This window comes from Podarcis erhardii (assembly GCF_964252035.2).
Source record: "Podarcis erhardii genome assembly, chromosome: 15".
NCBI lineage: Eukaryota > Metazoa > Chordata > Lepidosauria > Squamata > Lacertidae > Podarcis > Podarcis erhardii.
This window is the reverse complement of record NC_138505.1, coordinates 41,474,680-41,501,280: the sequence shown is the minus strand read 5'-3', so window position 1 is coordinate 41,501,280 and position 26,601 is coordinate 41,474,680. Positions and strand designations below refer to the sequence as shown.

The 26,601-nt window shown below is 46.1% G+C and overlaps 1 protein-coding gene across 22 annotated transcripts in view; it reads left to right on the top strand.

Moving 5' to 3' along the window:
* The window catches only part of NCOR2 (nuclear receptor corepressor 2), a 359,962-nt gene that overhangs the window by 251,213 nt on the left and 82,148 nt on the right, over nucleotides 1-26,601 (top strand). For all 22 annotated transcript variants that reach the window (XM_081841565.1, XM_081841560.1, XM_081841545.1 and 19 more), the window contains one exon: nucleotides 18,719-18,872. In XM_081841565.1, the coding sequence (XP_081697691.1) occupies nucleotides 18,719-18,872 (154 nt within the window). The remainder of the gene's footprint in view (nucleotides 1-18,718; nucleotides 18,873-26,601) is intronic.

Below are 26,601 nucleotides of genomic sequence, written 5' to 3'. Positions count from 1 at the left end.
TGAGATAAAGTACCAGGGGTATCCCAGCTGTCCTGAGATGGGAGAATTATTAAGTTTCCCCCCACCTGCTTAAAAGTATTGTGTTTGAGGCTGTAGATGCTGTGGCGGAGGGCGCACATTTAAGCCCAGTGTGGCAAGAACCTGCTAATGCTCTGCAAGCACTTTGGAGACATGGAGACACGGCAGGCTGCCCTGGAACTGCCGAGTGCTGCAATCATTGTTATTTCATTTAAAAAGCACTGTGGGGGTTCTGGGCCTCGGTCCTAATAGAGCTCCCCCGCCTGACCCAAGGGGCGCTTCGGAAATGCCGCTGAGCATGCTTACTAGCTAGGGAGCGTAAAAGCCTTTTAGTCCCGCCAGGATCTTCAGGGCAGCTCAGGAGGAGTCGGGACAGGAGGGGATTTTGGATGTAAGTTAGCAAAGCTGCCTTCCAGCATTTCACTAGGGCCAGTTTTAAAGAAGTGGGGCAGGAAGCCATCTGTAGAGAGAACAACAGCAACAAAAATGAAATGCAAAGGTTACCTTCTGCTCCTATTCGCACTAGAGGAACATTTTTAGAGGCCTGAAGCCAAAGCATTGGCTAGTAGTTGTTTCAAATCAGTCTGAGAGATGTTGCCTAGCCTGTGCTCCCTAGACAAGCACATCTCTTTATCCATTTTCTTTCTGTGTTCTCTTATTTTGAAGTCTTCCTATGGCCTCCCTTTCCATATGAAAATCCCTGCCAGATCAGACCAAAGTCCAGCATCCTGTTTCCTACAGTGGCCGACCAGATGCCTCTGGGAATCCCACAAGCCAGTGCATGAGTGCATTTGTTGTTCCCTAGCAACTGTTCTTCGCAGGACCCTGGATGATTACAGTCATTCTGACTAGTAACCAATGATAGTCATGTTCTTTCTCCCCTCCTTTTCCATGAATGGGTCTAATCCTGCTTTTGAAGCTACCTAAGCTTTTAGCCATCACCACTACTTACACCTGCAAATTCCTTAAGTTGACAGTGCACTGGGTGAGGTGGTACCCTGACTCTTTTGCCAGTCAGCTTCTAATCTTATGCGGCAGGGATAAACGTTTGCCATAGTTTCTCTGGACAGTTCGCTCACGCTCCTTCCCAGGACCAGCCTCCTTTTCTCCTAGGTTTCTATTGCTTCTACTCTTTCCGAAGCCCTTGCACCTTCTCCCCCCCCCCCCACACACCTTAGTGGTTCAGCCAGTGTAGGGATGTCTAGGGGCTTACCTAGCAGTTGGCCAGCTTGCACCCCACCAAAGGCGCAGGCCTGGGGAATGGCACAGAAATTGTGCCTTTCTTGTCACCTTGGTGGGGTAATCCTGACACTGGCGTGGGCCATTGCAGAACTACAGAACCCCCTCCTTAGTCGGCTGGCAGTGCTGCATGTTAGTTTGCTCAGTGGGGCTCTCTATGAGGACACCACTGCTTGGCTCTCTGTCCTAGCGCAACCACTACTCCCCACCCTCCACTCCCTCTGCTTGCCCCCAAAATGGCTGTCAGCTGATGTACTGACTGAGAAGCATCAGGCGAGGCTCTTTGTGGTCGCTTTCCCCTGGTTTCCCCCCACCTTGACCAATTTCCAGTGCATGTGCCGCTGCATATTTACCCCAGAGAGAGCAAGGGCCATTGACTTAAGGGGGCTTACTTCTGAGTAAATGTGCACTGAGGCAGAACCTCCGAGGTAGGGCCTTTCTGCTGGCACCTTGTTGGAAATAATGAAAAGGCAAGTGAGGTATTGTCAGAAGCTCCTGTTGTTGTCTTGCCAGATTTAGTCTTGTGCACCCAGTAAGCCCTATTGAACGTGGTAGGATTTACTTTGGAGTAGATATCTATAGGCTTGTGCTGTTAAATAGCCAGTTTGAATCATTTGTGATTGTTAAATTACGCTATTTTTCCCCTGGAGATTGGGGTGTGTGTGTGCAAGGGAGCCTAGCTACACCTCTGGGGATGTCGGAGTATTCCAGTGGAAATGGAAACAATTGCTAGTGTTCAGACTATGTGCAGAACAGAAATCAACCCAGCAAATGTGATAGATATTTCGGTCGGCAAATGACATGTAATCTTTGCTGTCTCTCTCCCCCCCCCCCCAATTTGACCAATGTGGGGCTTGAACCCACGCCCCCAAGTCTCATGCTCTACCTGCTGAACTATGTATGCTATGTGAGTTTGCCACAGCAGACAGCAAGACAAATAACAGGTCTTAGCAGAAGGTAAACTGCAGCAAAACAGAAACAGCACTGCATGATGGGGGGGGGGGGTGATGCCTTCTCACATTGCTAGATCAGTGGAATCCTTGCATTTCTGTGACATTATGAGTAGCTCAGCCAGTCACTACCAAAGGTTTCATTTATGCTGTGAACTGCCCTGAGATCTATAGAGAAAGGGCCGTATACAGATTTAATAAATATAAATAAATAAAATTCACCACACCCACAAAATCCTCAAGTATGTTACAATATCAATAGTGCTATTCTGTCTTTTTTTTTTTTTTAATTCAGTGGTACCTCAGGTTACATACGCTTCAGGTTACAGACGCTTCAGGTTACAGACTCCGCTAACCCAGAAATAGTACCTCAGGTTAAGAACTTTGCTTCAGGATGAGAACAGAAATCGTGCTCCAGCGGCACGGCGGCAGCAGGAGGCCCCATTAGCTAAAGTGGTGCTTCAGGTTAAGAACAGTTTCAGGTTAAATACGGACCTCCGGAACGAATTAAGTACTTAACCTGAGGTACTATTGTACATCACTTGAGAAAACCTCTCCAACTGCTGTTTTGTGACAGACTTAGTTTGGGACATGTCAGCATACTTTTCTCTCCTGTTTGCATTTCAGAAATCTTACATGCACAATTCTTCTTCTTCTAGCTCCAATTATTTCCCCCAGCTTCCGTTCCTCGGATGTAGCATCTCAACTCCTTCATGCTAATTGTTAGGCATCTCCATCTCTGTCATTAGCCTGGATTGATAATCTTCTTTGGGTGAACAATTTGAAGCAGTGGCAGTCTTGGGTGTTGTTGTTTTTTTGCATAAGGACAATGAGCACTCAGCTGTTCCTGGTTGCTGCTCTTTTTTCATTGTTTTTTTTTAAAAATGCCATTGTTTGTTGGCAGCAACAGATGTTATACAGCTGAATACAAAGCGGAGAGACAAAATCTGCAGTTAATCTAGCAAACTGTTTTCCTAAACATATTTGCTGCTTTGCGTGCGTGAGTGTGCAGACTCAGATGGAGGGGCCACCTTCTGGGCAGGAGGAGGAGCCCAACAGCAGAATTAAGGCTAATTTCTTGCTGCTTGTAGTCTGATCAGCTCCAGTGAAGCTGTCCAATGAACCAATGAAGGAAATGGGAGAAGGCTATAAGGGCCTACATTGTTCTAAGTCACACCTTTGGTTCGCCTGGCTCAGTGCACCACTATCTCAGATACAGTGGTCAGGGCCAAACCTACCATTAGGCAGAGTGAGGCAACCTCCTTAGACGGCAAATCTGGGCAGGCACCTATCCCCTAGCTCAGTGGTTCCCCAACTGGTGGTCACACCATTCATATAACAAAAACTACCATAGAGATATCAACATTTTCAAAAGCAGGGGTCTGCCATGCTTAGTTAATTGGGAACCACTGCCCTAGCTGTTTTCCCTGGCTATTCACTCTGTTGGAAGATGGAGCTGTGTGTGCCATGGGGCCTGTCCTGTGCCCCCTCAGTGAGCCTCCTGCTGGCATGTTGAGCTAGGATTCAGCTGCCAGTCCAGTCAGCTTCTCTGTACATGTACTTGTGTCCTTCACCTCAGGCAGAGAAATGTCTTGAGCCAACCCCAAGAAGGGTTTCTTATTCTGATTTATGCTTCTAGTCTTTGGTGATCCACTGCTTGTTGCTGACAGGCCCTGTTCTTCCCTCCTGTATCCGATGACTTCATTGGAACACCGAAACATAGGAAGCTGCCTTGCAGAGTCAGGCCATTGGTCCATCCAGCTCAGTGCTGTGTACACTGACTGGTAGCAGCTCTCCAGGGTTTCCCAGGCCTGCCCAGAGATGCAGGAGACTGACCTTGGGACCTTCTGCATGCAGAGCAGATGCTCTACCACTGAGCCACAACTCTCCTTCTGGTTTAAAACCACGGCAGCCTAGAGTTGACCAAAAAGCCCCCACAAGTGTGGGCCCTGATGAACCCACCTTTACAAATGCCTACTTTTTCTTTATGTGGTTTATTTTGTCGGAATACAAATAAGTAATAGCATATTTTAATAGCATATTTTAAACAACACTGTGAAGCTAGTCTACAAGCCAACAGCTGGCAGATGTTGACCCAAGTTCAGGTCCTTAGGTTTTGTGAGAGGCTCCTGTTCAGAATTTGCCAGTGGAAACTAAGCAGAGTTGCAGCCAAGTGGGTGTCCTTAGGCAAGGAATCCTGCAGTTAGGCTTACTTCCAACTGAGGCAGTAAACTTGCATCTCAGTCTAAGTCAGGACTGCTTGTGGAAAGTCACAGATGGGGAAGAAGGATGCTATCCAGATGTTGTTGGACTACAGCTCGCATCATGCTAGCTGGGACTGATGGAAGTTGGAGTCTAGCAACATCTGGAGGGCACTAAGTTTCCCACTCCTGGAATAAACTCTCCATACAAAATTATGTCCCACATAGAAAGCTAGCATGTCAGGAAGAAGGCTTGCCTGGAATCCATCTCTCTGAGGTGCTAGTTTTCTAGGCTCACCTTAATTAATTAGGAGGCGTTTTTATTTCTTCAGTGTTTCTCATGCTTTGCCCTCCCCAAGGATCTCAGGGCAGCTTTTGTGGTTTTCTCCCTCCACCCCCCCCCCAGTGGTGGGCAGAGCTAGGGGCAAAAAGTGGACAAAATAAATGTGTATGTTACCTTTGTTTTAATGGGCTGGTTTGTCCACAACCTCACACACTGCACTCTGCCCAGGCAAGCAAGAAGCATTATAATAGTTCAAGAACATATTCCAGCCAGGCAAAAACATTCAAGGAGGGCAAAGTGCATGGCCTGGGGAAAGGGGTGTGACTGAAAAGAGTCCCAATGGCCAGGGTGTCAAGAGTAGAAATACCAGGTTCAAATCTATCTAATACTGCTCTATGTAAATTTGGGTGTATCCTCCCATTTTATTTTTAACTTGTATCTAAATCCACACCTGTCCACAGAGTTCACTGGGTGACCTTTAGACTGAAAGATAGAGACCCGGCCAAAACACCTTAATGGTTAATCTGTTATTTATTTGTTTGCTTAAAATACTTGCTGTACCCTAGTCTCCAGCTGGATAAGCTCCCAGAGCAATTCACAAACCCGTAAAAAAAGAAAAGAAAAAACAAGTCTGATTGCTGGGTCCCTGTTATCTGAAATGAGACTAGACAAAACAAAAACGGATGAGATGGTTGCTGAAGGATTCTGAGTGAGAGTCGGGGAAGGGAAGATCTCCCAGGGTGGGAGACTAGAAGAAGAAACGGAAGCTCCCAGGTGAGACCTCAGAGGGCCCCCCCCTTTCTGTTTGAGACAGGGGTTAAGATCTTCCTTGGAAAGAGGACTCTGCTTTTTCTTTTCTTTTCTCTTTTCTTTTCTATGTTTTTGATTTTATGTAGGTTAGTTTCTTTTATTGTACTATGAAAAAGCCTTAGTAAAATATTACGGAAAAAGAAAACAAGCAAACCCAGGCCCCCAACTCTTCATGTTATGAAGGTTCTTGCAAGGAGCAACTGGCCTCTCACAGTTTTTAGGGGAGGACTAGGCCTTGGTGGCATCTCAGAAACAGTGGCGACCCAACTCTTTCTGGAATGGATGGCTTTGCCTTCTGAGGCATCTATGTTGACTTTGGCAGCCTTGGCCTTCAGGGGCCTTCCTGGAATCCCCCGGCTTGTGGTCACAGGTTGTCTCATGGGGCTCAGCTGGTACCTTCCCCTCCAATGCAGATTTTACTGCTGCTTTTTGCAGCAGGGCGGGTGGAATTGGTGACTTCTGGGCCCAGCCGGCTAGTGAGAGCAGCAGGGAGTAGAGAGGGCAGTTCTTCGCCATGACTCCTGTTCTCTATTTAAACCATCCCTTTTTATTTCTGTTTGTTTGTTTGTTTGTTTGTTTGTTTGTTTGTTTGTTTGAATGATGTTTTAATTGTTATAACGTTCCATTAAAAACTGAAAATAAAATAAATGAACCATAGTTGCTAGCTCAGTCTACTTCACATGGATATTGTGAGAAGAATAAAATGGGGGGGGGTGTTGCATTATGCTATCTTGAGCTCCTTGGAGCAAAGGTGGGATATAGATGCAGCCAGAGGTCGCCACTGTGGTGCCCATGGACACAGTGGTGCCCTTGAGGTCGTTTCCCAGTGTGCGCAAAGCCTCTGAGGCCCCTTTAATCCTGAGACGGGTGACCTTTTCCTCCCTTGAAAAGTGCATAGAAAGAGGAAGCAGGAAGAGTTGGGGGTCTTCCCCACTTCCTCTTTCAGCTGCAGGTGCTTTTGAAGGCTCAGATTAATTCTACCGCATCCTGTTTTTGTCCAGATTCCTTGGAAAAGTGAAGCCTGTGTGTGCACACTTTCTCTTTCTGTGTATCTGAGGAGGTGGGGTGCTGATCCCAATGAGAGGAGCATAGAGAAAATGTTTCCAGAGGCCCAGATAATAATGGTGGTTAAAAACAACAGCAACAACTTTTAGATTTCCTGCCTTCTGTCCACTTCACCACATTGGGAAGCAGGTCTCCTTTAGGTGTGCTGGGCCAGCCCTCTTGATGTTTGGAGACGTTGCTTTTTCCGCCACGAAAAACAAAAGACTCCTCCTACAGAAAAATAAAGAGCTGGAGGAGGCTTCTTTTCCAGGTGGGAGGGAGGGAGACGCGGCCTGCCTTGTGACAAAGGGACTGTGTCTCCTGTTCCCGGCAAACGCCTTTGATCAGGAGCCAGGAGGAGCATGTGGCTCCCCAGCCCCACCTCCGAGAGCTTCCTGTTTCTCTCTCCCCACATGGGCAGCTTGTATGTTTCCACAGCTTCCCCCCACATGCTCGGAACGAAGTTTAGTTCAGAGCTTTTGAGGGCCTGTCCTTTGGTTAAAGAAAATAAACCTGCCTGGAGAGTGAGGGCTGACTCTCCCTGTTAAAACGGAGCGCAGGACGGCTTCACAGTCCCCCACACAGAGAAAGGTTTGTCTCCCTCCAGCCGGTTGCTTTTGCGAAACAAGTGGAGCATGCGCTGTTGCGCTCAAGTTCTGCTTGCGAGCTTCCCATGGGCCCCTGGCTGGCTACTATGAGAACAGAGTGCTGGGCTACAGGAGCCCTTGGCCTGATCCAGCACAGCGGTTCTTGTGTTCTTATCTTAACCTTGCTGTACAATATGCATTGGGATTTATCGCCCATGTTGTTTCTTTCTGGTGGACATCCTAGCTTCAGTGAACCTTTCAGCTGAGGAACAACTCTGCATTGCAGACAATCCTGATTTTTTTGGGGGGGTGAGGGGTGGCTGTTCAAGGGTGGGCAGAATTTAGACTGGGTTGCAGTGGCAGACCTCTGAAGGATTTCCAGTAGACCCTCCAGAGCTTGTAACCAGCACTGGATGCGACTACCCACGGAATCTGTTTTATTTGGGGTTTTAAAATATGCTTTTACATTGCTGCTTTATTGGTTTTAATGTTGTATTTTTGTATTAATACTGATTACTTGTTTTCATATTGTGCATTGCTTAAGGCAGTGTTTCTCAACCCTGGGTGTCCAGCTGTTGTTAGACTACAACTCCCATCATCCCTGACCACTGGTCCTGCTAGCTAGGGATGATGGGAGTTGCAGTCCAACAACAGCTGAGGACCCAAAGTTGGAGAAAGGCTGGCTTAAGGAATAAAAAGTGGTTTATAAAGGCTTTTAAATAAATATCTGCACATGCAGATATTATGGGGAGGGGATTTCACTCTCCCCTGCTCAGTGTCCTGCATGGACAAGCGTTCCGTCATTTGAGTCCCTGGCCTGTAACCTGAAGTGATGCTTTCCAGACAACAAGGTTTCCACTTCAGTAAGAACTAGATCTGGGCAGTGGAACTGCCCCATTAAGGTCCCACCTGTGTGCCTTCTTCTTTCAGAGGGTGACTCTGCCCGTCATTGGCTCTGGCACTACCTCTGCTGGTCTCCCGGCCCTACCGATTCCAATGGGCCCTAGCTGCCACTGGGCCTCAGATAACATGGCAGCCACACTGGGTGATTTGGTTCACCTGAGCTCTGACTTCCTGGAGCTGAGCACTTCACGGGAAGGTTGCAAATGTTGGTAGCAGCAAACAGGCTGTCCTCTGGGAAACATGTCTGTTGGTATTGATCTTCCAGTATGAGGAACACACACACACACACACACGCTTCTGAGGAACTCCCAGGCTTCTCCAGAATACAGTTTGAAAGTCACTCTCAAATACCGTTTCCCTAAAATAGAGTAAAACTGTTGAACATAGACTAGATGGAATAGAGAATGTGCTGCAATTTATTTTGTATTATGACTTAACACATATAAATGTTTTAAGTAGATAAATAACTTGGTTCATTTTCTTCCTCTTCTGTCCCAAAAACTAATGGCAAGTTAAATGTATTAATTTAAAATAATGTGCACAACCTCACCCCTGCAAAATAAATAAATCTGAATTTAAATAACTCCATCCTTTCTCCATCCAAATGCCAGGCAGTTGACCGAAATTAAGGGGTCAGAATGCTGCTTCTGAAATCTGTTTGGGCTCGGTCTCTGCTGAACCTCCAGAATTAGTTGCTGAGGCTGCGTGCACACTCACGTTTACTCTGCATCTCAACTGCTCCCACCATTGGTTTGGGAAGTGGTGTACACACAACGTTGGCCACAATCTTTATTGATCCTGTGTTTTGATGCATTTTCAAAATCTGAATTGAGAAAAAGATTGACCTAGCTGTGTGTAAAGTCAACAATGTGCACACAGCCCAGGGCTGCCCACTCTCTTTCTGCCCTGGAAGCTGGAACTTGGTGTGCAGAAGGTAATGTTAACATAGTTGTTCTAAGTATTTTAAATGAGGAGGAGGACATAGAATCATAGAATCATAGAGTTGGAAGAGACCACAAGGGCCATCGAGTCCAACCCCCTGCCAAGCAGGAAACGCCATCAGAGCACTCCTGACATATGGTCGTCAAGCCTCTGCTTAAAGACCTCCAAAGAAGGAGACTCCACCACACTCCTTGGCAGCAAATTCCACTGTCAAACAGCTCTTACTGTCAGGAAGTTCCTCCTAATGTTTAGGTGGAATCTTTTTTCCTGTAGTTTGGAACCATTGCTCCTTTTATATGACATCCTTTTATATATTTGAACATGGCTATCATATCACCCCTTAACCTCCTCTTCTCCAGGCTAAACATGCCCAGCTCCCTTAGCCGTTCCTCATAAGGCATCGTTTCCAGGCCTTTGACCATTTTGGTTGCCCTCCTCTGGACACGTTCCAGTTTGTCAGTGTCCTTCTTGAACTGTGGTGCCCAGAACTGGACAGAGTACTCCAGGTGAGGTCTGACCAGAGCAGAATACAGTGGCACTATTACTTCCCTTGATCTAGATGCAATACTCCTATTGATGCAGCCCAGAATTGCATTGGCTTTTTTAGCTGCTGCGTCACACTGTTGGCTCATGTCAAGTTTGTGGTCAACCAAGACTCCTAGATCCTTTTCACATGTACTGCTCTCAAGCCAGGTGTCACCCATCTTGTATTTATGCGTCTCATTTTTTTTGCCCAAGTGCAATACTTTACATTTCTCCCTGTTAAAATTCATCTTGTTTGTTTTGGCCCAGTTCTCTAATCTGTCAAGGTCGTTTTGAAGTGTGATCCTGTCCTCTGGGGTGTTAGCCACCCCTCCCAGTTTGGTGTCATCTGCAAATTTGATCAGGATGCCCTTGAGTCCATCATCCGAGTCGTTGATAAAGATGTTGAATACGACCGGGCCCATGTTGAATAAGACCGGGCCCAGATTAATCAGATACCCTGCTTAACTGTGTAACCACCCTGGTTGGACCTTAGCCAAGCCTTCTCTCTGATTTCACCCTTCCTGCCTGTAATTTGACAATATTACTAATACTAGCGTACCTTGCAGGACTGTTGTAAAGTTTCCCAGGGCAATAGAGGCAAAGTGCTTTGAGCACCAGCATAACAATGTGTTCTGTAACTACCAAGAAAGGAAACAAGGCAAAGACAAACCAGATTATCATTAAAGCACTGAAATGAAGGCCTCTTTGTTTTCTGTTTTGACATTTCAAGTCCACTTGCTTTGGCTGTGGGTTCCTTCTCCGGATCTCATGATTAAATTCTTATCACAGTGGCCACCTCAGTGCTCTCCAGCAAGCTGAGGGCAGGAGAAGCACTCTCTTGTCAGTGGGGAAGCATCTGCTTTGCATGCAGGAGTTTCCAAGTTCAATTCCCTGCAGGACTGAGAGAAAGTCCTGCCTAAAGTGCTAGAGGGCTGCTGCCAGCCAGTGCAGGCAATGCAGTGCTAAATGGATGATTGGTCTGACTTGGTATAATGCAGGTTCCTGTGTCCCTAGGTTCCCCCACAGTTTTGAGGCTAGAATTCTGCCTGTGCCGCATTGATGCTCCTGCACTTGATGCTTGGATTACGCGGTGATCAGGCGATGGGTTTCTTTTTCTTCTAGCCCCTTCTCCAAACTGCACCACGGCAAAAGCCATTCAGGGAGAACATCTGTCAGTGGAGAGCCGTGCGTATTCAAAGGCTGGTTTTGAAGCAGCCTCCCCCGGCCTAATCTCTTGCTCCGTCAGTTCGCATGAGTCACACACAACACGAGTAAGAGGCAGCAAGGCCAAGACCACTTTGCCATAGTAACGAGATCGTAGCTGTGCTCGCATTAGCATCATCCAGTGCCCCAGCGACAGGCTGCTTCAACCGCTGATAATGAGTACTTATGGAAATTGTGTCTGGCAGCAGTTCAAGCCCAGGCGAGGCTTTCCTTGGAAAAGGAAGCGGCACTTTTTGACTTGCCAAGGGCTTCACTGTTTGTTTTGTTTTTGTTTCTCTGCGCATCGGGCCTGTGAGATGCAAGTGCTGTTATGCCCATCTCACAGGTGGTGAATTGAGGCAGAATGAACTAGACAAAATAAAATAAATCAGAGAAGGAACTCAAAAACTGACACGGGGTGGGGAGGCGGTTTTCTTTTTTCTTTTCTCTTTTGTCTCCCCCAAAAAACTCTGGATTCTATCCAGCTAAGTTTTACTCAGAACAGACCCACTGAAGTTAATGGACCTAAATTAGTCATATTCATTAATTCTGGTGATTCTGAGTAGGGCTAACCCTGGATATATGCAATTCTCTGCAGTTTCTCATAACGCTTACCATTTGCATGCCACATATTCTTCCATCAAAGGCAGGTGGAAAACAATTGAAGAAGTATGATTCAGACAGTGGTTGCAATCACATGTAACTAAACTGCAGCTTAGTGTAGCTTTGCCCAGCCTAGTGCTCTCCAGATGTTTTGTACTACAACTCACAGCATCCCTAACCATTGGCCGTGCTGGCTGGGGCTGATGGGAGTGTAAAACATTCAGAGGGCACCAGTCTCAGGGAGACTGATTTAGTGCTGTGTGGACAAGCCTCCACAACTTGGAGCAAATCATCCGGGTTGTGTCCTCCCTGTTCTTCCTCCTATATAGCCAAGTGAAGGAATTCTGACACATTCACTTTCACTTCCAAATAATTTCGGCTTCGTGTTACGTGTGAACAGAGGGCTGTGGTTTACAACAAACAATGATTAAGTTGCTAAACAAGTTAACTCCAAACCATGGGCTATGAAGTTGAGCTGGTTCCCTGCTCACCCTTCCAAAGCAACTGAAGTTGGGGTGGAAAAGCAAGACCCCCCCATCCTCCAATCCAAGTTCCCACAAATCATCCCCTCCTCTGTTTCTTCCTCCTACGGCAGAGCTTGCCAACTCAACCCCATCCCTGCAGCACTGTGGGGCTTATGGCAGCTTAGCCCCATAGCATTCATATGTATTTATATTAGCTTTATATCCTTCCTCTAGGAAGTTTGAGGCGATATACATGGTTTTCACACACACACACACACACTTTAGCCTCACAACAACCCTGTGAGTTCCATTAGTCTGAGATACACGAAGCAGCCATGTGGGGTGCTGGGACCCATGTGCTGTGCACCTTGCCACCCTCAAAAAACTGCCTCTTTTGTAGCTGGGATCATTTTAATTTAGGGAATTGTTTCTGCATATCACTACGTGAACACAGAGCTAAGAAGGGAAATAGTTTATTTTGGGCCAGCAACAACTTGCTTCTAAGAAGACTTCCCAGGTGACTGGCAAGTTTTTGTAAAGTGGATCTGTGACTTGCATTGTAGTGACAGGAGCTAGTAGCTTTTTGGAACATTTGTGGGCTGGTAGCTTTTCATGGGCTTTTGCAAGAATGGATGCATGAATTCAGAAGAAAATGGCGTGTTCTTTATATTGCTGCTGGTTAGCAATTGCGCACAACCCAGACACTGTTTAGTCTACACTGTCTCTGGTGTGGAAGGTCTTCCTATATCTTTTCTTGGAAAACTTGGATTTCACTAACGTATTTGATAAGGGCTAGGCCAGAAAGAAGCAGGTGTTTATTGTTGTGCCTGCAGGGTGGGAAGTGAGGAACTGTTTGTTCTACCTGAAAGCAGGGGAGGGGGGCAAAGGAGAACTCAACAGCTCTCTGAGCTCAGGTGGCCAAGTCAGTGTTTCCATCGGAACCGTTACATGACGTCATTCATTGTATGCACACACAAGGATAGCATTCATTATTGTGTGCCTGGTGACTGTGGGAGGAGGCAGCAGGCAGGTCCCTGCTAGTTTTAGTTATTCAGGTGTTAATGATGGGAAACAGCATCAGATATGAAACACCATTCCTACAGCCCAGGTGAAGCCGTCTTTTGAAAGGCGTCACCCTTGCTGATCTTTCTCACCAGGTGTTTCATAAAGACCTGAAAATGGCGACTATGAGTATTCATCATTCATCCAGCACTTTTACTGTACAGAGTGCTTTGTTTGATGCCTTTGCCTCATTCACCCTTGCAATAGGACTCCTTTGATGGGTCATTATTACAGTGGTACCCCGCAAGACGAACGCCTTGGAAGACGAAAAACTCGCTAGACGAAGGAGTTTTTCGTTTTCTTAGCCGCTTCGCAAGACGCATTTCCCTATGGGCTTGCTTCGCAAAACGAAGCTTGCCCCGCAAGCTCCGGGGATAGCGGGGAAGCGCAGCGCGTCTTCCCCGCTGTCCCCGGACCTCTTTTGAAGCAAGGGGCGGCGGGGAGAAGATCTCTTCTCCCCGTTGCCAGCCCCGCAATCTCCGGGGACAGAGGGGGAGGCGCACGCGCCTTCCCCTCTCTCCCCGGACCCCTTTTGAACCAAGGGGCGGCAACGGGGAGAAGCGATCTTCTCCCCTCCGCCCCTTGCTTTAAAACAGGTCCCCGGACGGTCTCCATAGGAACGCATTGATTGATTTTCAATGCATTCCTATGGGAAACCGTGCTTCGCAAGACGAAAAACTCGCAAGAAGAAAAAACTTGCGGAACGAATTAATTTCGTCTTGCGAGGCACCACTGTATACCCATTTTACAGATGAGTGGGGCAGCTGAAATATAGCAACTTTCCCAATGCTTTGGCTGAGCTAGTTTTAACCTTTTTAACAACAACAACAACAACAACATTTTGTTTATTTAAAAAGTAAACAAAAAGAACCAAAGCCCTCAAGCCTAACTAAAGGACATAAGAATCATGCCAAGATAGACAAGAAGTCAATCTAGTCCATCATCTTTGTTTATTATAGCTGGTCAGTAAGATGCCTCCAGGAAGCCCATAAGTGCAAATATCTAAGCACAGCTCAGATGGGGCATTACTGAGAGGACCCTTTGCCCCAGAGTTGTGCTTAGCCTGTACTTAGCTCCCCGATTGTGGAGAGAGGCTCGCCTAGTGCCATCATTACATCTCTTTAGATGCCAGGCAAACATTATTCTTTACCCAGGACTCTTGTTAGTATTACAATTATTTTACTGTTAGGCTGTCTGTCAGTCAGTATGCCTTTTACTATCTTTTTATTATGTTTCTATCATTGATGTTTTGTAATGTGTTTCTAATATTGTACACTGTCCTGAGATCTTTGGATAAGGGTGGTATATAAACAACAACAGCAGCAGCAGCAGCAGCAGAAACCAGGCTTTGAGTGTTGTAGCTGCAGCTCCCTGGAACCAATTATCAGCTGAAATCAGACCAGTGGCTAGTGTGATGATGTTTAAGCATCTCCTGATACATTTTTGTTTAGGAAGACTTTCCCTGAGGTGTAACTCAGCCATTTATAGAAGATCAATTTTATATTTGGCAAATTTGTATCATCTGCCAGGTTTGGGGTAGCATTAAATAAACTAGCTGAAGATGACCCATAGTAAGTGCAAGGAAGAGCAGAGTAACTTAGTTGTTAAGGGCAGAATTCTTCAACTTTGGGTCCTATAGCTGCCCATCATCTCCAGCTTAACCAGTGGTCAGGAATGGTGGACGTTGTCATCTGGGACCCAAAGTTGAAGAAGACTGGCTTAGACCAATGACCAAGCAGACTCCCTGCCCCAGTTCTGCTGTGACCATTGGCATAATTTCGTGCAGGTGGCGATTCACGAGGAGGCCAGGGAGCTTCCTTGTACAAGTCAGATCATTGGCCCATGTAGCTCAATATTGTCAACACCTGACTAGCAGCAGTGCTCCATGGTATTATTCTCTCACAAGCTTACCTGGAGATGCTGGGGATTGAGAAAGAAGGTGGTCTCACCTCCTTTTGGCACCAGAGGTATGTGACTCCTGATGGATTTATTCCCAAAGGAAAATGGCCCTTAAAAGATAATGGTTGCTTCCCTCTGCTCAGCTGATAGGGCTTTGTACTCGGCATCAGACTTTGATGCATCGATTCAGGTGTGGGGGAACCTTTGGTCCTCCAGATATTGCTGGACTACAATTCCCAACAGCCCCAGCAAGCATGGCCAATGGTCAGGGATGATGGGAGTTTTAGTCCAGCAACATCTGGAGGGCCAAAGGTTCCCCACACCTGAATCGATGCATACTTAGCTATTGCATTCAGTTGTGTAGCGGCCACTAAGCATTTAAAACACAGCTTCTCCCTTTGAAACACCTGAGGCCCAGGGTTGGACCCGTTCCTGATCACCACTCCTTCTGTGTTTTAAAGGGGAAAGACATGGCCTTTTAGCCACACAGGTAATTAATGTTTGACATGGAACGTGTCTCTTTTGTACTCTTGTGAAAGCCTTCTGCATTGTCCCTAATATTGCCTTAGACCTCAAAATACATTTTGTCAAAATGACTATTAAACAAGAGGAAACTGCTTTTATCTTGGTATTGGCTGTTATCAAGATTAGTTGCAGCAATTTTCCTGTTCTTGCAATTCAGTATTATCACGAAGGTGATGTTTCCATTTCTGTTTGAAGGGAGAATGTCTCAATTAAGTGTTTGGCAATGTGTGTAGGGGTGCACCACTTTTTAAGAGCTTTTACTTGGTTGCTTTTAACAACCCACACAACAAGCTTTTCCCAGCATACAAAGATGCAGTGTATAGAAGCATCTCCTTATAGAGAGTGAAATCTTTCCAAAAAAAGAAGATGGTGATAACCTTAAGGACATAAGAAGGTCCTGCTGGATCAGGACAGTGGCCCATCTAGTCCAGCATCCTGTTCTCACAGTGGCCAACCAGATGCCTGTGAGAAACCAGCAAGCAGGATCCCAGCACAAGATCATTCTCACCTCCTGTGATTTCCAGCAACTGGTCTTCAGAAGCATTGCCTCCAGCTGTGGAGGCAGAGCGCAGCCATCGTGGCTCGTGGCCATTGATAGCCCTCTTCTCCTCCATGAATTGGTCTCATCTTCTAAAGCCTTCCAAGTTGGTGACCATCACTGCCTCCTGGGGGAGCAGGTTCCATAGTTTGACTATGTGCTACATGAAGAAGGACTTTGCTTTATCTGTCCTAAATCTTCAACAACTCGGTTTGGCAAAGCACCTGCAGCGTTAGCTATATCAGGAGGATGAGACCCAGACAATGATTCATAAAAAGAATTTACATCAGCCTATCTGACACATCAGGCTGAAATAGTTAATCATTGGCTTGTCTCCTGGATCTTTATGTTGCCTTTCACCCCCAAGTCAGTTTCCAACTGTTTTACAATAAAGCTAGCCAAAACAACAATAAAACAGTTCAAATAAAACAAAAAGTAAGAGCAAAAGGGTAGAAATTGTCAATAAAAGTGCAGCAACAACAAAACATTATCTGGTTCAGAGGTAGCCTGCTTCTGAACTGCCAGTCTCTGGGGAACAGCAAAGGGAGAAGGCTGTGTGTGGGCTTGTCTCCTTTGTACACACCAGACATTGAAAGCATATGGCTTCCCCCAAAGAATCCTGGGGACTGTAGTTTTTTGAAGGATGCTAGGAATTGTCATTGCGTGAGAGGTAGACTCACGTTTGCAGTATTCTTTCGGGGGAGCTGTGTGCTGTAAAGGTGCTTTAAATATGTGGGTCATGTGCTTCCATGGACACATCCTGCCAGCCGCTGTGGGAGGCAGGAAGCTGGATCCTGAATCTTTGGCTTGATCCCACTTCTTGTGCTTTTGTGGTTGCAAAATTTCTTAACCTTGTTTATGGGATGCCATGAGAGACAAACATCCAGCCCACAGAAATGCACCAGTGGATAAAGCTGCTTGTGAGGCCAGTCCAGCTTCCCAATATGATGATGGGATCTGAAGCAGGCCTGTGCATCTCATCTTCAATTCTGGAGAGGGTCAGCTGAGAGCAGGTGCATCCTAAGAGCTTGAGGACCATTTCTTACTCCCTTGTATTGGGGGTCGTACCACTCTCTCTCTGGCAGCTCTGAGAGACATACCCAGCCTACAATATCAAGCTAACACTGCACAATATCACGCTAACGTAGAGCAGTGCTACCAAGAATGCAGGCATCCTACAATAAACTAGGCTTTTAAAGCAAATTTGCTTTCAAAAAAGAAAAAATTTGCTTTCAAAAAAATTTGCTTTCAAAAAAGAAAAAATCTGTTCTGCTTCCGACAGCTGGTCATTGAAGCCCTATTGGCTGGTCCTATTAGCCCTATTAGCTGGAGAAATCTCACTCAGGCTTCTCAGATGAGCTGGAAACTTTGGCGTGGATGTTTTTTATGGAAACTGAAATACCCTCAGGGTGTTTAATTCTGGCTCTATAGCAGATCCCACCTTTGCACAGCCTTTTAATGAAACCATAGAATACTCTCAGCCTGATCATCAGCAGTGTTAATATTTGATGGCCTGTAAACTTTAAGAATGCCAGACTCCCATCTAGCCAAGCATCTTGTTCTCACAGCGGCCAACCAGATGCTTCTGGGAAGCTCAGAAGCAGGACTGGAGTCCAGCAGTCCTCTCTCCATGTGTGGTTCCCAGCAGCTGGGGTGCAGAAGTACTGCCTCCAACACTGGGGGGTTGGAGTGCTACCGCTTGTTAGAACAGTGAACATTTCCTTAAATAAAGAGCTATAGGGTGGCTTCTGGAAACCTATCCAAAAAGCTTGCCCTGAAACAGGTTGCAGAAGGCTCATGTGATCCTCATTCTCCATCTGTAAATTTCACAGGACTGTGAAGCATAGGAAGCTGGCTTACCCTAGTTCAAACTATTTGCCCCTCTGGTCCAGGGTTACCTACTTCGACTGGCAATGACTGCCCAGGGTCACGGACAGAGAGGCCTTGCTTAGCATTCTCTACTTCATCCTCTTCTTGCTGCTGCTGCTGCTGCTGCTGCTGCTGCTGCTGCTGCTGTTAATATTGACCTGGAGCTGCTAGGAGTTGAACCTCAGGCCTTCTGTAGCATGGAATGGATGTGTAGATTTTAAGATGGTCTGTGTACTGGGGTAAAATGCATACAAATGACTAAACAGTAATGATATAAAGGGGACCCCATGTGAGTTACGTAATAGAGGATGTGTGTATCCTCCATGATGCCATCGTGGTAACATAGGGAGCTGCCTTATCCTGAGCCAAACCATTGATCCATCTGGCTCAGTATCGCCTGTGTTGATTGGCAGAAGCTCTCCAGGGTTTCAAGAAGGAGGTTTGCCCAGCCCCACTTGGAGACACCAGAGGATTGTCCTTGAAGCCCTTCTGCCTTTGAGACAGATGCTCTGCTGCTAAGCTGTGGTCCTTCCTATAGCTGGTCCTTGAACCTGCAAGAGGACAGTCCTCACCACAACTTAAAGGAGCCTCACAGTGGTCAGAAATTGGTTTTAGAGGAAGCACCCCCCAAACCCAGTTCTCTCCATTCTTCACAGGCAAACTCCCATCCTGGCTTAGCTCCATGCTTCTGCTTGCACACCATGCTTTGTTGTCAGTATTCCCTGTCAGTATAAATCCAGGTACTGGGCAGCCCTAAGCCCCCGCCAGTTTCAGGAGTGGTCATTCCAACCCCCCCCCCCAAAATAACATGTTTTTACCCTGGAATGGTAGGTGCTCCCTCCTTTCATTTACGTTGTGAACTGCCCTGAGACCTACGGTTGAAGGGCAGCATACAGATTTAATAAAAAGTTTAAAAATAATAATACCCTCTCATTCCCCCTCCCCCTCAACTTCTAGTGCATCTGCACTGAGAATGCCAACTTTACTGATATTGGGAATGACGGCAGGAAGATGATTTCTCAAGATTTGCTTCTGTCACCCTGTCTTTTCCAGGAGAAAGAAAGGAATGCTAGGAGAAAAAAGAAAAAAGCCCCCACCGTCCAAAACGAGGAAACGGCCTTCCCTCCAGCAGCCGAAGACGAGGAGATGGGGCAAGATGGGTCAGGCACCAGTGGCAACGAGGAGGAGATGGCTGAGGATGCAGAAGGTAAAATACTTCCCCCACTTGTTCTGTCTGAGGTAGACAGCTAGGTAGACAGCTAGGTAGACGGGCAACTCTGTCTCACTCTTGCTGTCCTGCCAAGGGGAATGGCATGAGAGGCTTTCTCCGTAACCTGGGAAATGTCACTGCTTCCGTATGTCTGCAAGAGCAGTTGCCCAGCAGAGAAGGGAGGAAGCTGGCGCCCTGAGGGATGTGTGAGGGTGAAACTTTCACACAGTGTCAGAGATGTGGGGAAGCTGACATTTGACTGCCCTCACTCAGGCAGGCAGAGAGCCAGGCTCCTTCACAAAGATGCTGTTTCTTGTTTGCAGAGCCTGACCGGATGTTTGTTTATTTTAGGAAATGGGGCATCAACCAAGAAACCCATACATCTAAATATGCATGTGCTGTTCACAGCTAGGGCAGTTCCCCCTCTCAGCTTCATACCCAAAGCAGTGTCCTCTCTTAGTTCAGATTGTTGGCTTGTCTTCTGTTCATTGCAATTTATCTATCTATTTAGCAGTCTCTTCTGATGGGGGGTTGCCCCCCCCTCCTGGCCCCTGAATGTTTGAGGCCCAGACTAAACATTACACTATACACACGTCTGCCCCCCTATCAACAGCAGCTGCACATCTAGCTCCTTGATTCTCCCTCCATAACATCTGTTAGCACTTTCTTGTGTTGTAAAGCTGCAACACAACATGTCCCCCACACACCAGCAGCATCCAGTGAGCAGTGTGTGGCATGAGAAAGAGGGAGAAAACACACAGAGACACAGCACTGTGATATCTCAACACATATAAGGTGTTCAAGAGTTGGGGAATAGGGAAGTTGTGAGGCTGATTTGGCAGTTGTGCAACATCTGATTTTGGCCCCTCATAGCCACTGGACGATCAGTAAGTACAGTGGAGTGTGCTGTGGTATCTCCCCATTCCGCTGAAGCAATGTCATTGTCCAGTTGGCACCAGAAAGAAATAGGGAGGGAGCAGGGAGAGGATGAAATGAAAATGCTCAGCCATAGTGATTTCTCACTCGGGAGCAGAGCCAGCAAGCTTAGGAGAAGTAATAGTCACCCCATTTAACTTCTGTAGGAGTGATTTAATAGCTTTAACATCACACACACAAAACCTCATTGGCACTGGAGTGAAGGGCTAATGGCATGCACAACTGGAAATCTTTTCAAATCAGTGCTGTAAGTGACTCATTGCAAAACAGTTTCCAGGTAAATCTTCTGTGTCAGGGCATGACTGGGAGATAGCATGACTGGGAGATAGCAGTGAGAAAAGGTGCGCATCATCCAGATTCAAATTGTAAGAGTAGGCTCAGATTTTGAGGACATCTTTCATATGCTCCTCACACACCCCAAAAGGTGGATCGCTCTGACAGAGTTGGGAGCTTTGCAACCTCAGTTCTATATAACTTGAAGGCAAGGCACAGAGATAACTGTCTTATCTAGAATGGGATATGAAACTGAACAGACCTTTGAGCCAAGGTGGCTAAAATGTCACAGGAGCAGAAATGTCAGGTCAGCCTTCTGCCTCAGCAGTTTGTCATTTGACATTTGGGAGGCATTTCAGTGTAGTGAATACCAAGGGTGTGTGCGTGTGTGTGCATGTGTGCGTTCAGAAAGGCCTAGAGGTGGTTTCATCACACCAGGACTTTTCCAGCCTCGCTCAAACACACTGCTGGCTTTCTATTGGTTTGCATTGTTCTTCCTGATCAACTGCCTCTTCCATGGGATTTCCAACATCTTCTCAGTCACCTCACCCTGGCGCTTCACTGCCTTGGGAAGCAAAAAAAAAAAAAAAAAAAAAAAGTTTTATAGTTTGAACCCCCAAACCTACAATCCTTTCTGAACTGAGAATAGAAGCAGGCTCATATATTCCCTGCAGCTGCATTTTGGCTAAATCCATCCTAGCCTAAATCCTGCAAATTCCTTCCTCATTGTCTGCTTTTGGAGCAGAGCGAGGGACTGGTTTTTTCACAGTTGCATGGCAAGTAAATAAACTCCAGTGATGCTTGGAATTTGGTTGGAGAGGCCAAAAAATGTGAAATGCTTTGAGATATCCCCAGGCTGTGCAGATACTATTCCACTTTGTAGGAATCCAGCATTGCCCCCCAAAAGCAGTTCCATTCCTTTCACAAGATATGTGGGGACTTTCTTTCTGCATATAACCATTTTTGAATGTATTTTAATCTACGCCCACCCCACCTAGTAAACTTTGAGACAAAATCCCTAAGCCCCATGAGTGCTTCACTCTATATTCAGATCCCTTAGCACCTGGAAATGTCTGAATGTTGCAGATTGTGATGAGGTCATCTCTCCTCCCCGCCGCCCCGGTCCAGAATTCTGGCTTCATGCCTCACTTTCTCCTTTAGTTATGGCAACATTTGCTGAAATCTCCATTTTAAAGCACACACTCAAATTCACTCTGCCATCCTTACAATTCCCTTCTTGGATACGATCCCAGAGTCAGGGTGGAGCATGTAACACAGTCCCCTCCACCCCAGCAGAGGTCAGAAACTTCTTGTGTGAGCCAAAAAGGATATATAAAGATATACACTATAAGCTTTTCTTCCGCTGTGCCAGAAATTCCAGATTCTACACTCGAAACAAACAAGAGAAATTTAATAAAGTATATCGAAATCTCTTTGTGGCATGTCCGTGCAGTGGGGGAAAGGAATACGGGGACACAGCAGTGGGTCTTGTGTGACTAGGGTAGTGGTGCAATGACCAACTGCAGCCATCTACGTAGATTTCTATGGGGGAACCAGCACCTTCCCGTCCAGGGAGGGTGCTGATTCTGTCGTTAAGACCCAAGCGGTTTGTCCCTGTGCAAGTGGCTGGGTCATTGAAATGTTAACTTGTCCATGCAAAACCCATTCATGTAGAAGCGGTTCCCAAGCCAGTGGGGAGCCCTCTGTTTCAGATTGTGGCCCATGGCCACTGTTACTCACATGAAGTTGCATGACACACACCAGAGGATCTTCTCCATGCTACTGCAACTGTTTTAATTTTGGAGGGGGGACCCACAACCAAGCCACTACCAAGAAGACGAGTTTAACAGGCCTGCACATGCAAGCAGTTTCATGTCTACATTGGCTGGTAGCTGCTCTCCAGAGCTTCTGAGAGACACCCTGCAAAATTTAGTTTTTGTTGCTTTTGCCTCTGGTCCCACCCACCACCGACGTGCCCCTGCCCCCAAAGGAATGTGGGTTTCAGGCTGAAAAAGGCTCCCACCCCCTTCTGTGAGGTGTGATCCAGGCACACACACTTCTTTCTCTAACAGTATCTCTCAGTTGTTTGTACTCTGCATGTTGTACACAGGTTTTACCAGCTCACTCTGGCCAACAACAGCAGTGGGGGGATCTTTTGCCAACTCTGCAGCAATGTAATATGCCCCTCCCCACAAAGTGACTCCACCTCTCGCTCTTCTCTTATTAATAGTTAGCTGCATTTCCATTTTGGGGGAATGCAAGATTTCCAGGCAGTTCTTCACATTTTAATTATAAACCTGGTCCTTAGGATTTGGAAGATGTTTGTCAGATTCTTTTTTATTTAATTTCTTACTGACCTTGACATGTTTTTCCCTTCTCTCTGGCTAGATTGGGGGGGGAGGGAGGGAATATTGGAAGGTTCCCTAGATTTCTACACAGATGGTCTGATGGGAGACGGGTTTTTTGGCATCCAGCACAAACACTGCCTCACTGAGGTTCAGAGGAGGCTGAATTATTTTTATAAATTTTTTTACATCTGGAGATCTTGCGCTCTAGGCAAAACATACTAAGATCCATCAGAACAGACTGGAATTTTTTTGGAGAGAATGAGAAAGTTATGGAAAAGATTTTCTCCCCCCCCCCATTTCACAAACACAAAGATGGCTAAAATATGCAGATGTCCACCTACCTAGCTTCAAATTCATATACTCTAGTTTTCTAAGTCTGTGACTTTGACAGTAACCTCCCCCTCCTGCACCAGATTCTTCCTCAGTTTTAAACTATTCAGTGGGTATTGGAAGGTATCTTATGAACCTTAAGGAATCTTCATAAGACAAATACTGAAGTAAATCCAAGGGGCACCTATAAACACTATAAACACGTAGCACCTATAAACACTGTGGTCAGTGGCTTAATTCAGAAATAACAATTCTGGTTCAGCAACCTACCTCCACACCTCTCTCCCTGTGTGTTCAAATCAATACTTCTGGGTTTCTTAAACTTTTATCTCCCATGTGTTTGAAAAACAAGCATTGTGACTTGAGAGATCCCTAAAAACAGGATATCCAACTGTGATTTAATATTCTGGTTATTAGTGATCATTCAAACCATACTTTCCCAGTTTGGGAAGTATTGAATTAAGGGATGTGATAATGGGGAAGGGGGAACTTGTGGGCACGCATCTTGTTCCCTATTCAACAAATCACGACTGCTTGGACCACAATTGTTTTGTCTGGATGAAAATTTTGTTTAGGCAGAGATGGCCCATTTCAGTATGCTCAAGAGATGTCTTCTTCTCTAGTCAATGTTCCAGGGCTCTGAGGCATATCTTGTCATACAAACCAACCGCTTCCTGGGTAGTCAGGCTCTGTAATGACAGAGGCTACACTTTGCAGTAAGGACTGCTCAGTTATGAGCCATAAGCTCTCAGACATGTGAGGGTCATCCCATGCAGAAGCCAGATGGAGATGTAACATTCAAGCGTGGGACTCTTCATTACTCTCTCACACACATAGGGTTGCACCGGATGGCATTCAGAGTTTAAATGCTCAGCAGAATCTCTGTTGGAGAAGCATCTGTTTCCCTGGATATAATCACACTGAGACTAAGGACTCATCCACACTTCCTTTTGTGCCACGTTTCAAGGCACAGGTCTGGGATTTCTAGCTCTGTGTCCAAGCAGGGTTTTTTTTTTAACTTCCACTGCTTTCCCTGGGAAAACCCACATATTACCGCTAAATCAGAGCAAACTGCAATTGGGTTTTCTGCAGATTAGCTCCAGTTCAATGGTTAAACATGGGTTTTCCAAGGGAAAGTGAGAGGAGGGGGCAACAACCGCTCAGACTTGGCATAGCTCAGTCAGTAGAGCATGAGACTCTTAATTTCAGGGTCATGGGTTCAAGCCCCACATTGGACAAAAGAGTCCTACATTGCAGGGAGTTACAATTGACGACCCTCCTGTTCCCTCCCAACTCTACAATTCTACGATTCAGACCTGGAAATCCTGTGGCGGTACCTAGAAAGCATGGCACAAAAGGAAATAGGGATGAGCCCTGAATTTGCAAAATGCGAAAGCTATGCTTACTACAGGAAAAATACATGTTTGATAGGAAAGATCTAGTTCTGTCTAAGGTGGAAGCCGTGCCTCTCTTTCACCTCAGCAGGAGAAAGCTCCAGGTATATCTCATGAAGAGGGGGTTGGGCCAGGTCAGACATATCCAGAATACTCAAGTCGGAAGCCGTGTCCGGGTGGAAATCAGCAAAATGGCTGGGAAAATCCAGACATATGGCAACCCATGTCGGCAGGGTCGTTTTTGCCAATTTCCATACAAATAGCTCAAAACGTCATTTTTTGCGATTTTGCCATAAAAGCTCAACAACTTTGCCCCCAAAAATGTCCAGATTCAGATTTTTAATTTTTGAAATACGGCAACCCTCCCCTAAGAGCACCCATCTTAACACCAAAGGAAGGTCAGCATAAGGAGGACAGTCTAGGAGGCTTGGCAGTTCCTCCTGTCTACCATTTCTCATGTAGGTACATCAGCTTACAGCGTAAGTGGAGCTGTACCCTGACACTTCCAGCAGTATTCAACTAAGTTTTACTCAGAGTACATCCACTGAAAGTAATAGGCCTCAGTTAGTCATTTTTGTTCATTTCAATGGGTCTACCTTGAGTAGGACTAGCATTGTATTCAACCTATACCTATAAAAATAAAAACCCTTCCCCTCACTAGTGAAAGTGATGGTCCAAACTTTTACCACACCTTCGGTAGCCAGTGGGTAAATTATATTCCCTTGGGGTATGGATCCAGCCAGTAGATGGTCAATTGGCCATCCCTTGGATAAAGCATTGCAGAGCTCTGCCCCACTCAGTGGTTTCCTGTAGGTGAAGTAGAGAGAGATTCTAGACCATATTAGTGATTTTGAGTACAGAACTTGAAGTGAGGGGTAGTTTAAGTTTCCTATTGATTATCAGTGATTACCGTATTTTTTGCACCATAACACTCACTTTTTTCCTCCTAGAAAGTAAGGGGAAATGTCTGTGCGTGTTATGGAGGGAATGCCTACGGGTGGTGGTGGGGATCTGCTGCAGTCGTGAGCAGAGGATCCATGGTTCCCCTTCCTTCCCTCCTCCGTGGCTCGCTTTGAAACAGCAAAGTGGGAGAAGAGCCGCTGAGTGGGGAGGAGAGAGGGACAGAGAGCCTGCTTCTTTAAAGGAGCAGTTCCTGTTGGCTCCTTTAAAGCAAGCAGGCTCTCTGTCCCTCTCTCCTCCCCACTCAGCTCGCTAAATAGCAGCAAAGTTTTTCAGCTCGCTAAGCCGGGGATGAGCTGGGAGGAGGGAGAAAAGCAGAGCCTGCTTGCTTTAAAGGAGCAAAGCAGGAAAGGAGAGGAGCCTTCTCCCCTTATACCCCTCTTCTTCATTATTAGCAGCATCCTTCTCCACCCACCCCACGCATGCTCCTTGTCACTTGAGTGCTTTTCCTTCCCTCCCCACTTAAAACATGGTTACAAAGCACGGATCCACATGGATCCTCAGGATTTTTGCACTGGGTCACCCCAAATTCACCATCAGATCACATAGCATGTCCATGGCTACATCTTGCACCAAAAAAATCACACACCCACTGTTGCCTGGGGCCGCAGTGGTGCAAAAACGTGGTTACAAAGCATGGATCCACATGGATCCTCGGGATTTTTGCATTGGGCTACCCCAAACTCACCGTCAGATCACATGTCTGTGGCCACAGCATGAACCACAAAAATCATACATCCACTGTTTCGTTTAGAATATTTTTTTTCTTGTTTTCCTCCTCTAAAAACTACGTGCGTGTTATGGTCGGGTGTGTGTTATAGAGCGAAAAATACAGTATATGAGAGCAACCTTCTGTTTGAGACATTGATTGATTACGTCCTTTTTAAGCAAACTGCTTGGACAGTTCCTTGTGTTATCACAGCTGTAGCCCTGGATATATTTTTAAGTCTGCAGACAGTCTAGCACAAGCAAGACATTTTTATAAATCATTCTAGATGAGTCGTATTCACATGTGTAGCATGGGGAAGGTGTATATTGTGTAAAAATATGTGCTGTGTTTAAGTGTGGCATACAGGTGGGGTGGGGGGGAGGGGTGTGTGTGTGTGTGTGTGTGTGTCTGCTTCAAAAGAAAGTGTCAAGACAATATCCTTGAATGTATCTGTAGTGAAAAACCCAAATTCCATCTTTAAAATATTGCCTATAATAATAAAAAATAATAATAGGTGCATAGAAAAGAAGATTTGCACTCTGTGTGTATGTCATGCACCCAATGCAGTTTAGGGAAATCATCTATCAAATTTCTAGCTTTGCACCATGTCCTGTTCAGACTGTTAAAAAATAAATAAATCAGCTTGGGGATGTGGGGTGGGGGCTCATAGCTTTATGTGTTACTATTTGGGCACAGCAAATGCTACCACGCCAAGTAAATAGAAAATAATGTGGCTACTAAGATAGATGGCTGAGTGCTCCCTCCACTGTCGGAGG